This window comes from Schistocerca serialis, chromosome 9 (assembly GCF_023864345.2).
Source record: "Schistocerca serialis cubense isolate TAMUIC-IGC-003099 chromosome 9, iqSchSeri2.2, whole genome shotgun sequence".
NCBI classification, from domain to species: Eukaryota; Metazoa; Arthropoda; class Insecta; order Orthoptera; family Acrididae; genus Schistocerca; species Schistocerca serialis.
Window position 1 is genome coordinate 32,238,625 of NC_064646.1, and position 14,967 is coordinate 32,253,591.

Below are 14,967 nucleotides of genomic sequence, written 5' to 3' on the forward strand. Positions count from 1 at the left end.
AGATGTGTCTTGTGTAGTAGCTCACTTACCATAATCATTTGTTGAAAGAACTTTCACAAAGAAATGGAGGGAAAATGCTAATGAAAAACTCTAGTAATGTGTCTCAGTAAATTTCTTCTGCTGTTTTGATAGTATTTTTAAAATTAAAATATTGATGTGTAGGAATTAGTGTAGTTGTGTAGCAAATAATATTCTCTGTATTACTAAAAATATTCACTATACCGGGGAGGTAAAATTAATAATCTGTTGATAAACTGTATCAACAGCTCTCTCTCTCTCTCTCTCTCTCTCTCTCCTCTCTCCTCTCTCCTCTCTCCTCTCTCCCCCCCCCCCCCCTCTCCCTCTGTGTGTGCGTGTTTTTTGTGTGAATAAGTAAACTGTCTAAATGTATGTTGTAAATTTGTACAACATGATACACACACAAAAATCCTAAAGTCAAATTTCTTTCACATTAGCTGGAATCTACAAGAAAATAAATCCCAGTTATTGTAAGTTTTCATGTGTTTGCTTTACGGGTACACCAATAAAACAGTCTTGTGCCCAAGACAAATAAAATTCATTTCTGGCAGTAGCAACTTCTTGACGTTAAATATGAATCCATCACTTATTATGTTACATATACTGTTCAATGAACATTTCAAGTTTTGACTTCATGGGAGGGGGGGTGTATAAATTGGGGATACTGGGCTATCCAGCAACATAGAATTTAAAATAATATGAAGTCAATAGTAGTATTTATTATTATTATGTATTTACACATGTTGCTTTTTAATGCTTTTAATCACAATATTCAGTGAAGACTACACAGTCATTTAAATGAAATTAATCTCATTCTTCATAAACAAAATAAATGTAGTAAATATTTAACAATATCAGACAATGAAATGAAATTTTCCAATGAATATCTCTTGTCTTCAGTATGTGCTGCACATTTTGTAACATATTAGCTCCTACTATGAATGTGACATTAAAAAAAGTACACCCAACAATAAAATTATGAAAGTGGTATGTAACAGTTCTTCACATCCCAACTGACATTATGTAAACTACTTATTCCTATATAAGAGCACATAATGTCAAGTGACAACACAAATTCTGATGAAAAAATATGATTTACACCTATAATACAAATCTTATCAAGATCTTTTAACTGCTACATTTCTTTGCACACTTTGGTATATCATTAAAAATGGGCATAACATTATCACTTGCCAACTGGCTGGAGAAAAGACATCCAAACTGAGTCCAGTGAGAGGAAGATAGACAGTAGTATTCCTAACTGTTGAGCAAAAATAAACACAAACCTACTGAAGGAATATGCTACACAAATTTTCTAAATTTTTTTCTGTCCTGAAATTTACTGTGCATTATGTACGTCAAATATTTATGATATCAGTTTATAATGTCGGTACTTGAATACAGAATTTATACTAATAAAATGTGCTAACAGAAGGTGTTTGTTGAAATATGTAGGCAAATGCAGGCACATTTCTTAAGCACACAAGACATATTTTTAAGGCAGTTGTGTCCTGTGGCATTTCATCATTTTTGTTACATGATTGCTTATACTTATTTATATACTAGGGAATGAGATATAATGAGCCAGTGAGGTTACAAAAATGATGTTATTGTCAGTATATTACTTCAAATTTCATTCTTCTCAAAAAATTGTATTCTGGATATTTTGCCAGAGGAGCAATAAATAAATAAATATCTTGACAACAGTCTGTAGAAATAAGTCAGGCTTTTTCATGACAACTTAAATTTTGCTACACTCCACTTACGTTTTAGCTGCAAATTGATAAAAAGGTTCTATTAATCACTTTATTGACACTTATGTGACACATATGCTTCAAAGTAATTGATAAATAATTGCTCTGTGCACATCTGACTGTTATGGAAGGATGTAGAAAACAGCTATGTAATGCATCTCTCATAGTCTATACAGAATGATTACATTTCATGTAAAACTCAACAGAAGAGTGGTACATACAATGAAATAGCAGTTACTTCCAAAGTGGCATGGCTGTGTGTTCCAAACAAGATAAAATGTTTATGTATTAGTCAACCACAATATTATTGCACCTGGGAATGACAGCACATTGGTCGGCATATCATGAGTTTTCATTGTGATATTTCGCGAAGGCACACTGAACCACTTGATAGTAGATGTGCACAACTGTCTTGAAATCATTTAAAATATGATGCACTTCGTTTAGTCACAACTGTACTTGTTTACCGTAATGTCACCGTGTTTTTCTGATAACAGCTGCGGGAGGCCAAGAGCAATAATATCGCGATTGGATAGGAGAGATAAAATATTTTGTGCATATGGTTTCATGACCAGTGTCAATTAGCATAAAATCCTTTTTGGAAGTTAGCTCACATACTTCTTTTTTACTAGCAAAACTCTGCAAAGATTGTCATCATGTCAGTTTTGCTTGATAGCTGACAAAAGGACTTTATTCAAAATATTTTGGAATCTTATTTAAAGAACTAAAGTTGTTAGATTTGGATGAGGTTGAACCACAATTCTTAGATTGGCATTGTAACGTAAACCTTGTGTCACATCGCAATGAAATGAAATGTAAAATACAGATGTGAATTGGAAGAAAGACACAGTCTGAACAGAGAATGCATACTGAGCTTCATAATTTTTTTATTATTATTTTGCTTCTTGTCTTACAGTGGAATGGGGTAGCATGCTTCTTTTGGTGTGAAGTTAAGGTAGGCTTGCAGTTCACAATGAAAATAAGAAAAAAATTATTTGGATGGCCATGTCCATCTCCTGCACTAGCTGTTACATATCAGTAATTATTATTATCATCATCCCCCCCCCCCCGTCTTACAACATTCTGCTGTTTAAGGGCAGACACACTGGCTTTTATATACAAAACATCATCAGTGGTGATTTGTGTTTATTACTCCTTTCTATTTGTTCTGTAGTCTACAGGTTTTTCCCCATGTCAAGAGCAGAGGCTGAAGTCAAAAAAACTTTGTTGTTACTCTCTGAGCTTTGTAAAATTTCTATAAAGATAATTTGTGCAGAGTTTTACAAAAAGTGAAGCAAAGTGCATAGAACAGCAGTGCAGTAAGAGAAAAAGCAGGTTCCTAAAAGACAAAAAATCACTAACAGTGATAGAGCAACCAAGTTCTTTTTTATTTCAACCTCTGCTAATGATAGAGGAAAGCTGGCTGACTTCTTAATGTGTAAAAAGGACTAATAAACACAGACTATGACTAATGATGATTTGTAAACAAAAGTGATGTGTCTGCTATGAAACTCTCTCAAACTGCAGCATGCTTCAGGGGAAAAAAAAGAGGTTTGACACAAAAAAGCCGTCCTTAAAGACAGAACAGTATTACCATCAGCAGCAACCAACGAAAAGGTAATGAAACTATCATAATAACCACCAGACTATTTCTCTTGAAAGATTAAGTCTTCTTTCAAATTTACTGTCTCCTGTAATCTTCAAAAAGATTCCCCCTTTCCATGAGTACACTAATACGGTTGTGGCGACAATTTACATGGTTAAGATATTATATTTTTCATCTTCTGTGCCATCTAAAAAATCAAAAGGCACCACCATATTAATAAAATATCTTACCAACAATGGTAGAATTTTTATAGAAAGGATGAAAAGCCAGTTCAGAAGAGGCAAGATGTTGATCATTATTATACCTTGATTGGCTCTTTCTTTACACACCCTACATAATTTCTTTTAAAACCCTAAAAACATTCTTGGTACTTCATCATTACCTATGCAGATCTAAGTGAAAAGAAGCTTGTCAAATGTGGTGCTACAGAAGACTGCTGAATATTGGATGGGTGTATATATCAAATAACTAATGATAAAGTACTGAATTGAATTGGGAAAAAAAGAACTTTTGGCACATTTTGACTAAAGGAGAGGATCAGTAGGACACATTTAGGGTATCAAAGAATAACTAATTTGGTAATGTAAGTATGGGGAGTAAAAATTGATTTTAAGACAGCAAGGAAGTTCAAATGGATGAAGGTTGCAGTGGTTACTCAGACATGAAGTAGCTTGCACAGGGTTGACTGGTTTGATGTAGCTCTCCTTGCTAGTCTTTGGATTTAAGACCAGAACAGCAACTATGGAAATATTCCTTTTTGAGACTATCTCATTCTTACCTATTCTTCTGTCCTATTCAGTTCTTAAAACACTTTAAATTGATGCCAAACAAAAATAAGGATTTGTAGTCACTCACCTGTAGCTCTTTGATGTATGATACATAGACAAATGTTACATCCTGAGACTTTACTATGTTGAAGTGTATTTTTTTTATTTATTTATTTTTTTTTTATTTAAGAGCACACACAACTACACACCCACCAAATGCTCCAAACTAAGCATCACCTTAACTGTGATTTGTGTGTGTGTGTGTGTGTGTGTGTTTTTAAACTAGAAAAAAGTGGTAGCTCGAGAGCTAGTGGTCTCTCTGCTGTTTCTCTACACTGTAGCATGCTCATAACACATGCCTTGTTGTTATACAAAGTGCCCATGGCAAATACTAATGAAAAGTAGTCCCTTAGTTTCCCAGTGTCAGAAGGTTGATACGTCACTGTTCACTACATGACTCTGTGCTGAATATTTTATGAATTTCATGATATCAATGATATTACTTCCTTATTAATACTCTGGAGAAATTTTTAAAGATTTGCAGCTTTTTATGTATTTGATAGAAATGACTGTTTATAGGAGGCTCTTTGTCTAAAACACAGATTTTAAAAACAAGCAACTTTCATATGTCTGAGATTTAAGCAATCACGTTCAAAGGAACACTTTTCTGGCTAAAAGTAACACAGGTATTGCATATTTGTCATAAAACAGCACATCCATAAAACCATTACATATGGAAAGTGCCAGAATATATTAATGCGTTCTTAAATTTGTGCACTAGTGATCCCACTCATTGCTTAGAAGACATAAATTAATTTGAGTAATAGTTCTTCACAAAAAAGAGTGCCATTCAGGGTGCGACACAGAATTTGCCAAATGTAAAAGCTTTTTTTTTTTCATTCTCAGTGTTCTACTGTGTTACAACTTAGCCAAGTCCTGGACTTTTAGTTAAAGATATAAAATATGTATAAGTCACAATACAATCATCAGTTTTTTGAAAATTATTGAAATGCTTAACTAGTTGCAAAAGAACATTTCAAGTATGTCACACTCATAATGCCCATGCAATTTACTCAGTAATATAAGAGTCTCGTAGTAAAAACCACTGTCAGTACTGAACTTGCTGTGTGGGTTTCCGTTATATTACATACTGAATCCATCCTTTGGTACATCACAGCAATATGAAGCAGAAAATAATAGTTCATTCCAAATACAGCTTCATTAACATCAATACAGTTATGGAACTCTCACACCCTCACAATCAATATTTTAAATAACTTCCTTCATCTGTGTTTTTCACTCCTCTGGCAAAGCAATGCTTCAATCAACCAACTTCAGTTTTTCAATTAGAAATCAAGTCAAATATGTATAAAAATAACCTCACCTATTTTAGAAGATGTTACATGCACACCATTTATATAAATCATACATGCAGCTTCATATTTCTCATTTTTGAGCTAATATTGTCCTCTGAACCTCACAGTGTCAGTGCTGAACAGTATATTTTCTTGTTCAGATCTTATGTACAGCAATCTGAAATAAAATACTGATGCAATAATAATTTACTATAATTATATCCCACTGCAATTATTAACAAACCGACCATTCGGTTGCTGAAAATATATTTTTGCAGTATGAGGTTTTCAATCTTTCATTAGCATGATGAATGTCATTGGAGTAACATGTGAATTTTGTGTGTGTGTGTGTGTGTGTGTGTGTGTGTGTGTGTGTGTGTGTGTGTTTTATTACTTCCAAAGTCGAGACTGATCTAACATGTTTGCCTTTTATGTTTCAAACAGCAGATATGCCAAGAACAATATAAATGTTCTTAAAGCTTCTAACTTATTGCAACAAGACTGTTCAAAACTTTTACAATGAAAATTTCACAAGCAGGTAGCATGTAGCATAGTGTTACGACATTATGTTTATCTTGCTTAGGAACAGGAAAAATGTATCTTTTACCATTAACATTCTACATGTATAAGCAACCAACTTGCATTCATATATTATATACATACACCGAAAAAGATGTTTACATTGCACGTGTTTGTACAAAGTACAGATATAAATATACATTAATGACAACAACAATACATCTAACAGTGTGGAATCTCATGATGGTTAACAAATAATAATCAGCTGATAAAACACATTTTTTATGGAAGATCCTGATAAGGAAAAACTACTTACATGGGCAATCAAATGTTATGGTCCCTTTGCATATAATTTCTTGAATGAAGAATGTACTGAGTAAATACTTTGAAGTATATCTATGATCATTTCATGTTGCTTTACTACTACCAGACTCCTCTTAAAAATACAAATGCCTTGTAGTGTACGATATACTTGTAGCATGTACTGCTCAGTGAAAACACAAGTTTCTTTACAGAAATTCGTTTTGAGAAGATGTAGAGGAACAAGTGTCAAGATTTATTTCATCAACAAAAACTGAATTTTTCACAGTATTCTCATCCATGAAAGAGACATAAATTTATCGATAGCTATTTCAGAAATTGCATATGCTTATGTGAATATTATTACAAAAATAGCCTTGAAAATAGTGATTTGCAGATGGCACACTGATGATCAGCAACATCCCCAATATTATAATATTATAATGGTAAAATCCTGTCCCATTGTTGCCACTGTGTCTCTAATTGATGTGTTGTCATGTGTGTCCATACATTAGCCCAACAGCCAAACTGGAGTACAACAGTTTTTTCAGAGATGATAAGAAAGTTCAAAGCATGTCTTTACTCAGCATTTGTCAATAGTTAGATGAATTTTATTTCATCCATTCCACTGGAATGACACCATTATGAAACATTATCTCTTTCTCTCCTAAGTGAAACACTCTACATAATACTGAGCTTGGTAAAAATGATAATTACCAACTGGAGTGAACATAACACTATTAAAGTGTTTAATATGTTAACTATCAAGTAGAAAACAGTAACAAATATATTTGAAATGTAACAAGACATATATGAAATACAAATGCAATTTTCAATAATTATTTTAAAAAAATAAAAATGATAAAAGAAAGGGTGAAGTTGAGCTAACTAATCAAAGGTAAACAAAAGTTCTACATAACTCTGTAAAAAGCTCATACAGAGAACATCTGTACAAGATAATTTTTCAGGAGGAGTGTACTACAAATCATATGTCAGTGTCTTAAACAGAAATGAATATTTCCTGGCAATACGGATATTAAGTCCAGCATTATATCCTCAAATCTCAGCCAGTTCTGAGTTTTTGCTATAACTTATTTCTCTTCATAACATCAGTGAGGTCCAGTAAATGCAGTAAAAATTGTTACAGCAAATGAAAAATACCCTGTGTTACACAGAACACAACACAGCATCCATTACAAAACAATTAACAATGTAAAAATATATTTATAAATAAATAAATATTGTCCAGAAAGCAGTCTGTTAAACAGTAGATCTTTAATGATCCTTATGCCTCTCCATAAGCAAAAGCTAAAACTGCAGCTACTTGTTTTTCTGTTGCCAGTTTTGCAACTGTCTTGAAACATTATAAATGCAATATATCACAGATGTACAGTTCCAGAAACTGTCTGGTTTGAGGAAACTTCACTCCACCAATCAGGTCCCTCGATAGCTGCAAAAATACAAATATCTGCTATAAGTAAGTATAGCAAATATTCTAACATGTACAGGGTACTCACCAATAATACACATGTCATCAAACAGATATGGCAATTATAAAATTATGAGACAAAATTGCTGGTTAGTATTCTCTGAGCAAAGAACTCAAGTTCCCAAAGCCAGGATAGTTTCTTGTACCTACATGTGTGTGTCTATCCGCAATGCTAAGAATTTCACCTGTTGCAGGTAAGTACTGGCTGACAATTCTGTCTCATATTTTCATAGTCTTTTAAAATGAATTTTCCTTTTGATATAAATAGTATAAATGCATTATTTAAGTTGTTAAGATATGAATAAAATCTAAATATTTAAGGTGTTTACAAAACTACATCAAGGAATGACAAATCACTACTACTGTCATAATAAAGTAGAACATCAGATAAAAATTCGAATTGCAGTGGATTAGCAACAATCTTTTTATCATCTTAGCAACATGAGAATTAATGAGAAAAATTCACAACATTTTGCATTCTTTAAGTTTTCGAAGTGAGAATTCTTTCCTAGCTATTATCAATAGTCAGTTTACTGACTCAGGGAAAAATTAAAATGTAAAGAAACACCAATAACAGATTTACAATACATTAAAAAAGTCTAACATATGTAAAGGGCATTCTTCAAACACAGACAAAAATCCTGCAACAACAATATAAATCAAAAGCTAAAGAGACACTTAAGAAAAGAAATAGGTTCCTCAGAGACAGGGTGTTGAATATTATTTAAAAAATGTGGAACTTTTAGAATGCTAAAATTTTTGTACCACCTGTCAGCTCTGGCTCAGACATGAGAAGAAGACATCAAGAAGGACAAAAAGATGCAAAATAATTCAAAATTGTGAGAAGCAGTATCTAGTCATGATAAAGCAGAAAATAATTCCAGCTTTGAATCATCACATAATAGGGTCGTGCAAATTATTTCCCCTGAGAGTAGACATCAACAAACTGACAAGACAGGAGAAAGTAATGTGTATTCTGTGTACACATCACCATCTAAAACTGCCAAGTAACAATGAAATCTGATGTGAAGCATCAAGTTTGATGATGACCAAAGGATTAATATTTACAAAGACAAAATCATCTTATCCTCACAGTATATCACGTGATAAGAATAGCAAAAGAGTGAACTGATGATTAACTGTATGGATGTTGCTGGACAATAGTAAAAAAGATTATTATTATTACATTTTTATTACTATTACTACTACTACTACTACTACTACTATCATTAATTTTGTTATGAGTAAGATGTTAACGACTACTTTGATGAAATAAATAACATACCTCACTTGAACAGTGCTACAACCTCACTTGAACAGTGCTACACAGAAGACACATAAGTTTTTGCAGCCACTGTGGTCGGCTGTGATGGTGGTGTAGATGTTGAGCCAGACATATCTCGAGCCTCAAATAGTGCAGCCATATCACGAATACATCCAGGACCTTGCTGAGGTGCTGATGACCTTCGTAGTGAACCTGTCCGCAATTCTTCCTCTGTTCTGTCCGTGTATCTAGCTCTTCCTGGACGTGTTCTTGTCACAACACTATCTTCTTCACATATCCGCCTTTCACGTGCTACATCAGTTAATACTTTCTCTGTTATTTTCGTGCTATCACTACTTTTCTGATCATCAGACACTCTTCTGATTTCTCTATCCCTTGACAAATTAGGGCTTCTTTCAGGTTCTCCAGCAGATGATTCATGTAGTCTGGCACTCAGAACACTGGCTTGATCACTGTTGCCTTCAGGAGGCTGCTGCAAAATGCAATGTAAAGGAATGTTAAGCCATAAAAGGTAGAAAATTTCACAAAAATTTATGTACTATATTAATAATTTACAATCAGAAAACTAGTTGCAGAAGACATAGAAAACTAAAAGCCTTCCTCTTTTATTATACAGCTGTATTGCCTGGGGCCATAACTTAAAAAGCACAATTTAGTTAATTCCCATAGTAGTAGTTTCCATAACAGTGGTGGTGGTGGCTGTGGTACTGGTAAAAGTAGCTACAGCAGCAGAAACTTTGGATGAAAAATATTGCTTCCATAACAGAAAATTCAGATAAATTTATTTTTCATAATTATATAAATTTTTGTAAAAAAAAAATGGTACATGTAGTCTACCTTCTTATGATTACTAAAATCTTCCTTGTAGACCTGAGCATGATTAGCTGTTAGACAGAAAATCATTAACAGGTTAGCAATTTAAAGATTTTTTCATTAATCAGGTAAAAATTCAAGCTTCTATTGCGTAGGAGACATCAGAGAGGGAGAGGGAGAGAGAGAGGACAAAAATCATAATTTTTAAAATGAGGTGTTTTATCATCTGGAAATGAGAGGAAATATGAGACTGTTCATGGATAAAGTGTTAAAAATCCAGGACTTCATGGAAGGGAAACCAACATAAGAGGCTCATTTATCTTTAACTGATAGTTACTTAGTTATTTAATTACATGTCCTGTGGATGATTTTTATGTTGCATTGTAATGATGTGGAATGAGTCATTTTACATTCACATTGCAATTTGTACATACGTTTTTGTTCTGTACAAGTAAATATGTACTGCTTAAGGTGGCGGTGACTTTTGATGTTTTAGATGGTGTAGAAGATGAAACATATTATATCTTGACCATGTAATTGTTGCCTCAACTGTATTGATGTACTTGTGGATTCACTGGTGGATTTCAGTGCTACAGCACAATGATGATCTGTCAAAAGCACATAATTTTGATATAGTTTGTCATAGTTAAATATCAAATAATAACATTTCCAGATATGGTATTTACACGGTATATACTGATTTGGAGAGATGGCTGCCCTGGTTGACGCTGTAACCTACTTGTCAGTGACTTAAGCTGTGAAGAGAAAGGTACCAAGTTTGCCCACCTCCTTCCAATTTTTTTCATCTTTTGTTTTCTAAAAGATTCTGGGTCTTTTTTCTTAATTTAACAGATGTATGACATGCATTAGTCAATGTTATTTATTATAAATGATGCATTTGCTGCAATTCTTGTTGCAAATGCCAAAGTCTGGAATGTTATTCCAGTGGTCATAACACTCTAACATAACTGTTAGTCTATGTCAGAAGGAAAACACAAGTTACATGCTGGAAGTTTTGGTTATTATGAAACTTCTTGTAGAAGGTACAATGCTCAAAAAAGTTTGGAATTCTATTGCAAAATGTAGTCTATGATACTAGAGGTCTCACTGATCCTTGCCCAGTTGGAGCCCATATACGGGATGGTGTTTACAACTGGTATGCTTTGTGGCCATTCCCCAGTCCAGTAAACGAACTGCTGTCACAGCAGCACATCGTGATTAATCCAGTATCAATGACAGGTTCATTTAGTTTGTGTTCAGGACTGCAACAACATGCCATGTAGAGGCATACAGCACTTTGACAGAGTCAGGATTGTGGCTTTACTTTCAGCAAGTCATACACAGTAAGATTTTGCCGGTAAGTTACATGTCACTCAAAGTGGTATGTCTAAGGTGTGGAGAAAGTACAGATAGACTGGTAATGTGGATGAAATGAAATGTCCTGTGGCTAGGGCCTCCCGTCGGGTAGACAAGTCGCCTGGTGCAAACTTTTGAGTTGACGCCATTTCGGTGACTTGGGTGTCGTTGAGGATGATATGATGGTGATGAGGACAGCACAACATCCAGTCCCTGAGTGGAGAAAATCTCTGACCGACCGCGGAGTAAATCTCTGACCCAGCCGGGAACCGAACCCAGGCCCCTTTGCACGGCATTCCGTCACGCTGACCACGCAGCTATCGGGGCAGACAATGTGAATGATAAACCTCATATGACAACACAAATGCACAATCGTTTGCTCCAACTGTCGGCTTAGAGACACCCAATATCAGCTGCCAGAAATTTTGGAAATGACTTCTCACAGGCAACAGGGATTCATATGTCAGACCAAACCGTGTGTAGAACATTGCATCATGGTGGTCTTCATTCCATAATACTGATGAGAAATTTTGCACAGAGTCACAGAACCGGTGCAATAGAATGACCTAGGCTCTTGTACATCAACATTGGACCGTTGCAGAATGGAGTAATGTCATGTTTACTGATGAGACCAGGATTGGTTTGCTACTAGATGCTAGACATGTTAGGGTTTGGAGAAGCGCTAGATGACACCAGGAACACCAATATGTTCAGGAAGTCCAACCATTTGCAGGTGGAAGTGTAATATTCTGGGCAGTAATAATGATGGGACTGCAGATCCCTCTAATTACCATCTATGGCAATTAGATTGGCCCCCAATACCTCTAAGAGGTCCTACAAATGACTGAAAATCCCTGCAGACATGAAGTCGGAGGCAACTTAATACTATTTGATGACAAAGTCTCGGTGCCTTCAAAGATGCAACGTCAACCAACTACACTGCACAGCACAGCCCCAGACATTAATGCAATTGAGTATGCAAGGAGCCTGTTTAAGGAGGCTGTTGCACAGCATCCGAATCCACCTGACAATTTTCAAGACCTCACTGATGCTGCCATTGGGAGCAGGACCTCATACCTATAGATAAACTTGATGGTCTCATCTAGAACATGCCTTGCACAGTGTAACAGCACATTGGTGCAGGGATGATGTACTCACTAATAAAGACTGATAATCATCATGATGAGATAAAGATTTTCAATTTTTGTTTTGTTTTTAAAATATACATTTAGGAGAGAGCCTGCTGTGTTTTGTAATGAGTTTTTTGTAAGTAACTGAAATCATTGTTGTTTTCAGAAGGAATTATATTTATTTTGTTGATAAGGTATTGTACAAACCTCAGTGGCTGCACTAGAAAAAGTCGTCGTAGTAAACTCTATGATATTCGAAACATTTGTTGATATGTACACACCTATATCTTAATTTTGTGGACTGCCTCATGTTTGCATATTATCAGTAAATATCTTTTTCAGTGATGATGAACAACTTCAAAAAAATCTCCTCTTCCATTGAAATTAAATTACACAACAAATCTCAATTTTGAAATCTATGTGAAGGAGTACATTATTCAAAGCGATGTTAGTAAATGTGACAATGGGAATGTGGATGTGAAGCTTGTGCAAACAGACATTAGACACCGCAGTTTAACTATATTCAATTTTGAAACTGAAAATGGGATGCACATTTAATTGAGTTAATGAATAACTTCTACTAGTATGTATTTCAGATTGTTGTACAGCATTATTTGCTGTTAAAGCCCTACGAGTCAATCTTCTTAACAATACACTAGTTTATTTTTTTGCATTCTAAAATTTTTGCATTACAACTAACTAGCTCTAAAAGGATATCAGTTTCAAATTTTAAAAAATTAGGCCTCCTTCCTCATTCGCCTTAGTGCAGTAACATTACCCACTTTATGATAACAAACTGAGAAGCCATGCATAGGTACTACAGACAGTGATTACCATTATCTTTGCACATACAATGGATGCTTTTCTCTGTAACAAGGAGTTAACTGCAGTCAAAGTTTTGGTTAGCATTTTAGTAACCAGCATTTAACGTTGGTGCAGCGCAGAGACAACTTAATCGCAATTAAGCTTTAACCATGAATGTAGGACCCCCAGTTATGTTGCTTTTCAATTATGTAGGTGCAGTCAGCCATTGGTGACAATGGAGGTGATTCCAGTAGGACTTAAGTGCTGACTAAATACATTTCAGCATACAATTCAGTGTAAGTTATGGTTGGATACACTTTGCAATTTGCATTACTCAGCCATTACATTAAGAGGCATCTCAATTTACTGAAACTGCAAGTTGTTTATTTCCAATGTGTGTCCCAGAGGGTTAAACCTTCAATATCAGGTGTATTTATCTCTTTTAATAATGCATGTGTCAGAGATGCTGAGTAGCAGAAAGGCACTACAGAAAGACTGTTGGAAAATTAGCTTTCGGCCAACAAGGCCTTTGTCAAAAGTAGACAACATACATACATGCACACACTCGCGCAAATGCAACTCACATACACATGACCACAGTCTCTGGCAGCTAGAGTCAGACTGCGAGGGCATGACAACCGACAAGCTGTCTGTCCACATAAATGGCCACCAATAAACTGTAGCTAAGGAACAACTGACCACCCTGTTGCTGAGCACGCCACCCAACACAACATCTTTCATTTCAATGACTGCTTCACAGCCTGTGCCATCTGGATCCTTCCCACCAACACCAGCTTTTCTGAACTGTGCAGGTGGGAACTCTCCCTGAAATATATCCTACGTCCCTGTAGTCCTCCTGGCCTCAACCTTCGTTAGTCATTGTCCTTATCCATCTAGCCCCTTCCACATTGCCATTTCAGCACTACAAAGCCCTCTATTCCACCAATGCACTCAGTCTTTTTACTTCTCTCCTTTTCCGCCCTGCCCCCTTCTTTCCCCCACCCTCTGTCTAACCTCCTGACTGCACCTGGCTGCCCCATTCTCCACCTCGTCCCTGCACTCTCTCAGCAGCACTTTACCATCCCCCACTCCTACCCTGACATCCCTTCCCCTCCCTGCCCCAGCCTCCTCCTTACCCCCACCTGGTTGCCTCTCCCTTAACGCCCTGCTGCCTGCAGTCTGGCTCTAGTTACCAGAGACTGTGGTCATGTGTGCACGAGTTGCATTTGTGTGAATGTGTGCATTTGTGTATGTTTTCTGCTTTTGACAAAGGCCTCGTTGGCTGGACGCTAACGTTGCGACAGTCTTTTTGTTGTGTCTTTCTGTGACTCAGCATCTCCGCTATACAGTGAGTAGTAACTATCCTTTTAATTATGTTGTTACATTCCATCCTGGATTTTCCATTGTTTAAAAATGCATGTGTGTATTACATGTATGTCCTTTGCATAACCTGAGGCAATGCCTGGTAGCAGAAGACAAAAGTGTTACTTTATTAGAAGGTTCAAAGTTATGGGAAGGTTTCTGATTGCATAGGTTAATATACCATAAATGAAAACTCCTTTCAGTGATCACAGGCTCCATTTTCTGTTTTGTTTACATAACATATATTACTGTTCACATAAGCAATAAAAAATTTTCAAGTAACTTTGAATCCTGTACTAAAATAGCTCACACCCCCCCCCCCAAATCCCCTCCCCCAATCTCTCCACTAGGCAGTGCCACAGGTTATCCAAAAGTTGTACATGTAATATATACTTTAATTACTACCATA

The 14,967-nt window shown here is 35.6% G+C and overlaps 1 protein-coding gene across 1 annotated transcript in view; it reads right to left on the reverse strand.

Annotated features, from left to right (window-relative positions):
* Positions 1 to 768: 768 nt before the first annotated feature.
* LOC126419299 (GTPase-activating protein CdGAPr) overlaps positions 769 to 14,967 on the reverse strand; it is a 478,818-nt gene continuing 464,619 nt past the window's right edge. The window contains exons 17-18 of the mRNA XM_050086473.1: positions 9,116 to 9,565; positions 769 to 7,769 (exon numbers count right to left, since the gene is read on the reverse strand). Of these exons, the coding sequence (XP_049942430.1) occupies positions 9,131 to 9,565 (435 nt within the window). The 3' untranslated portion in view covers positions 769 to 7,769; positions 9,116 to 9,130. The remainder of the gene's footprint in view (positions 7,770 to 9,115; positions 9,566 to 14,967) is intronic.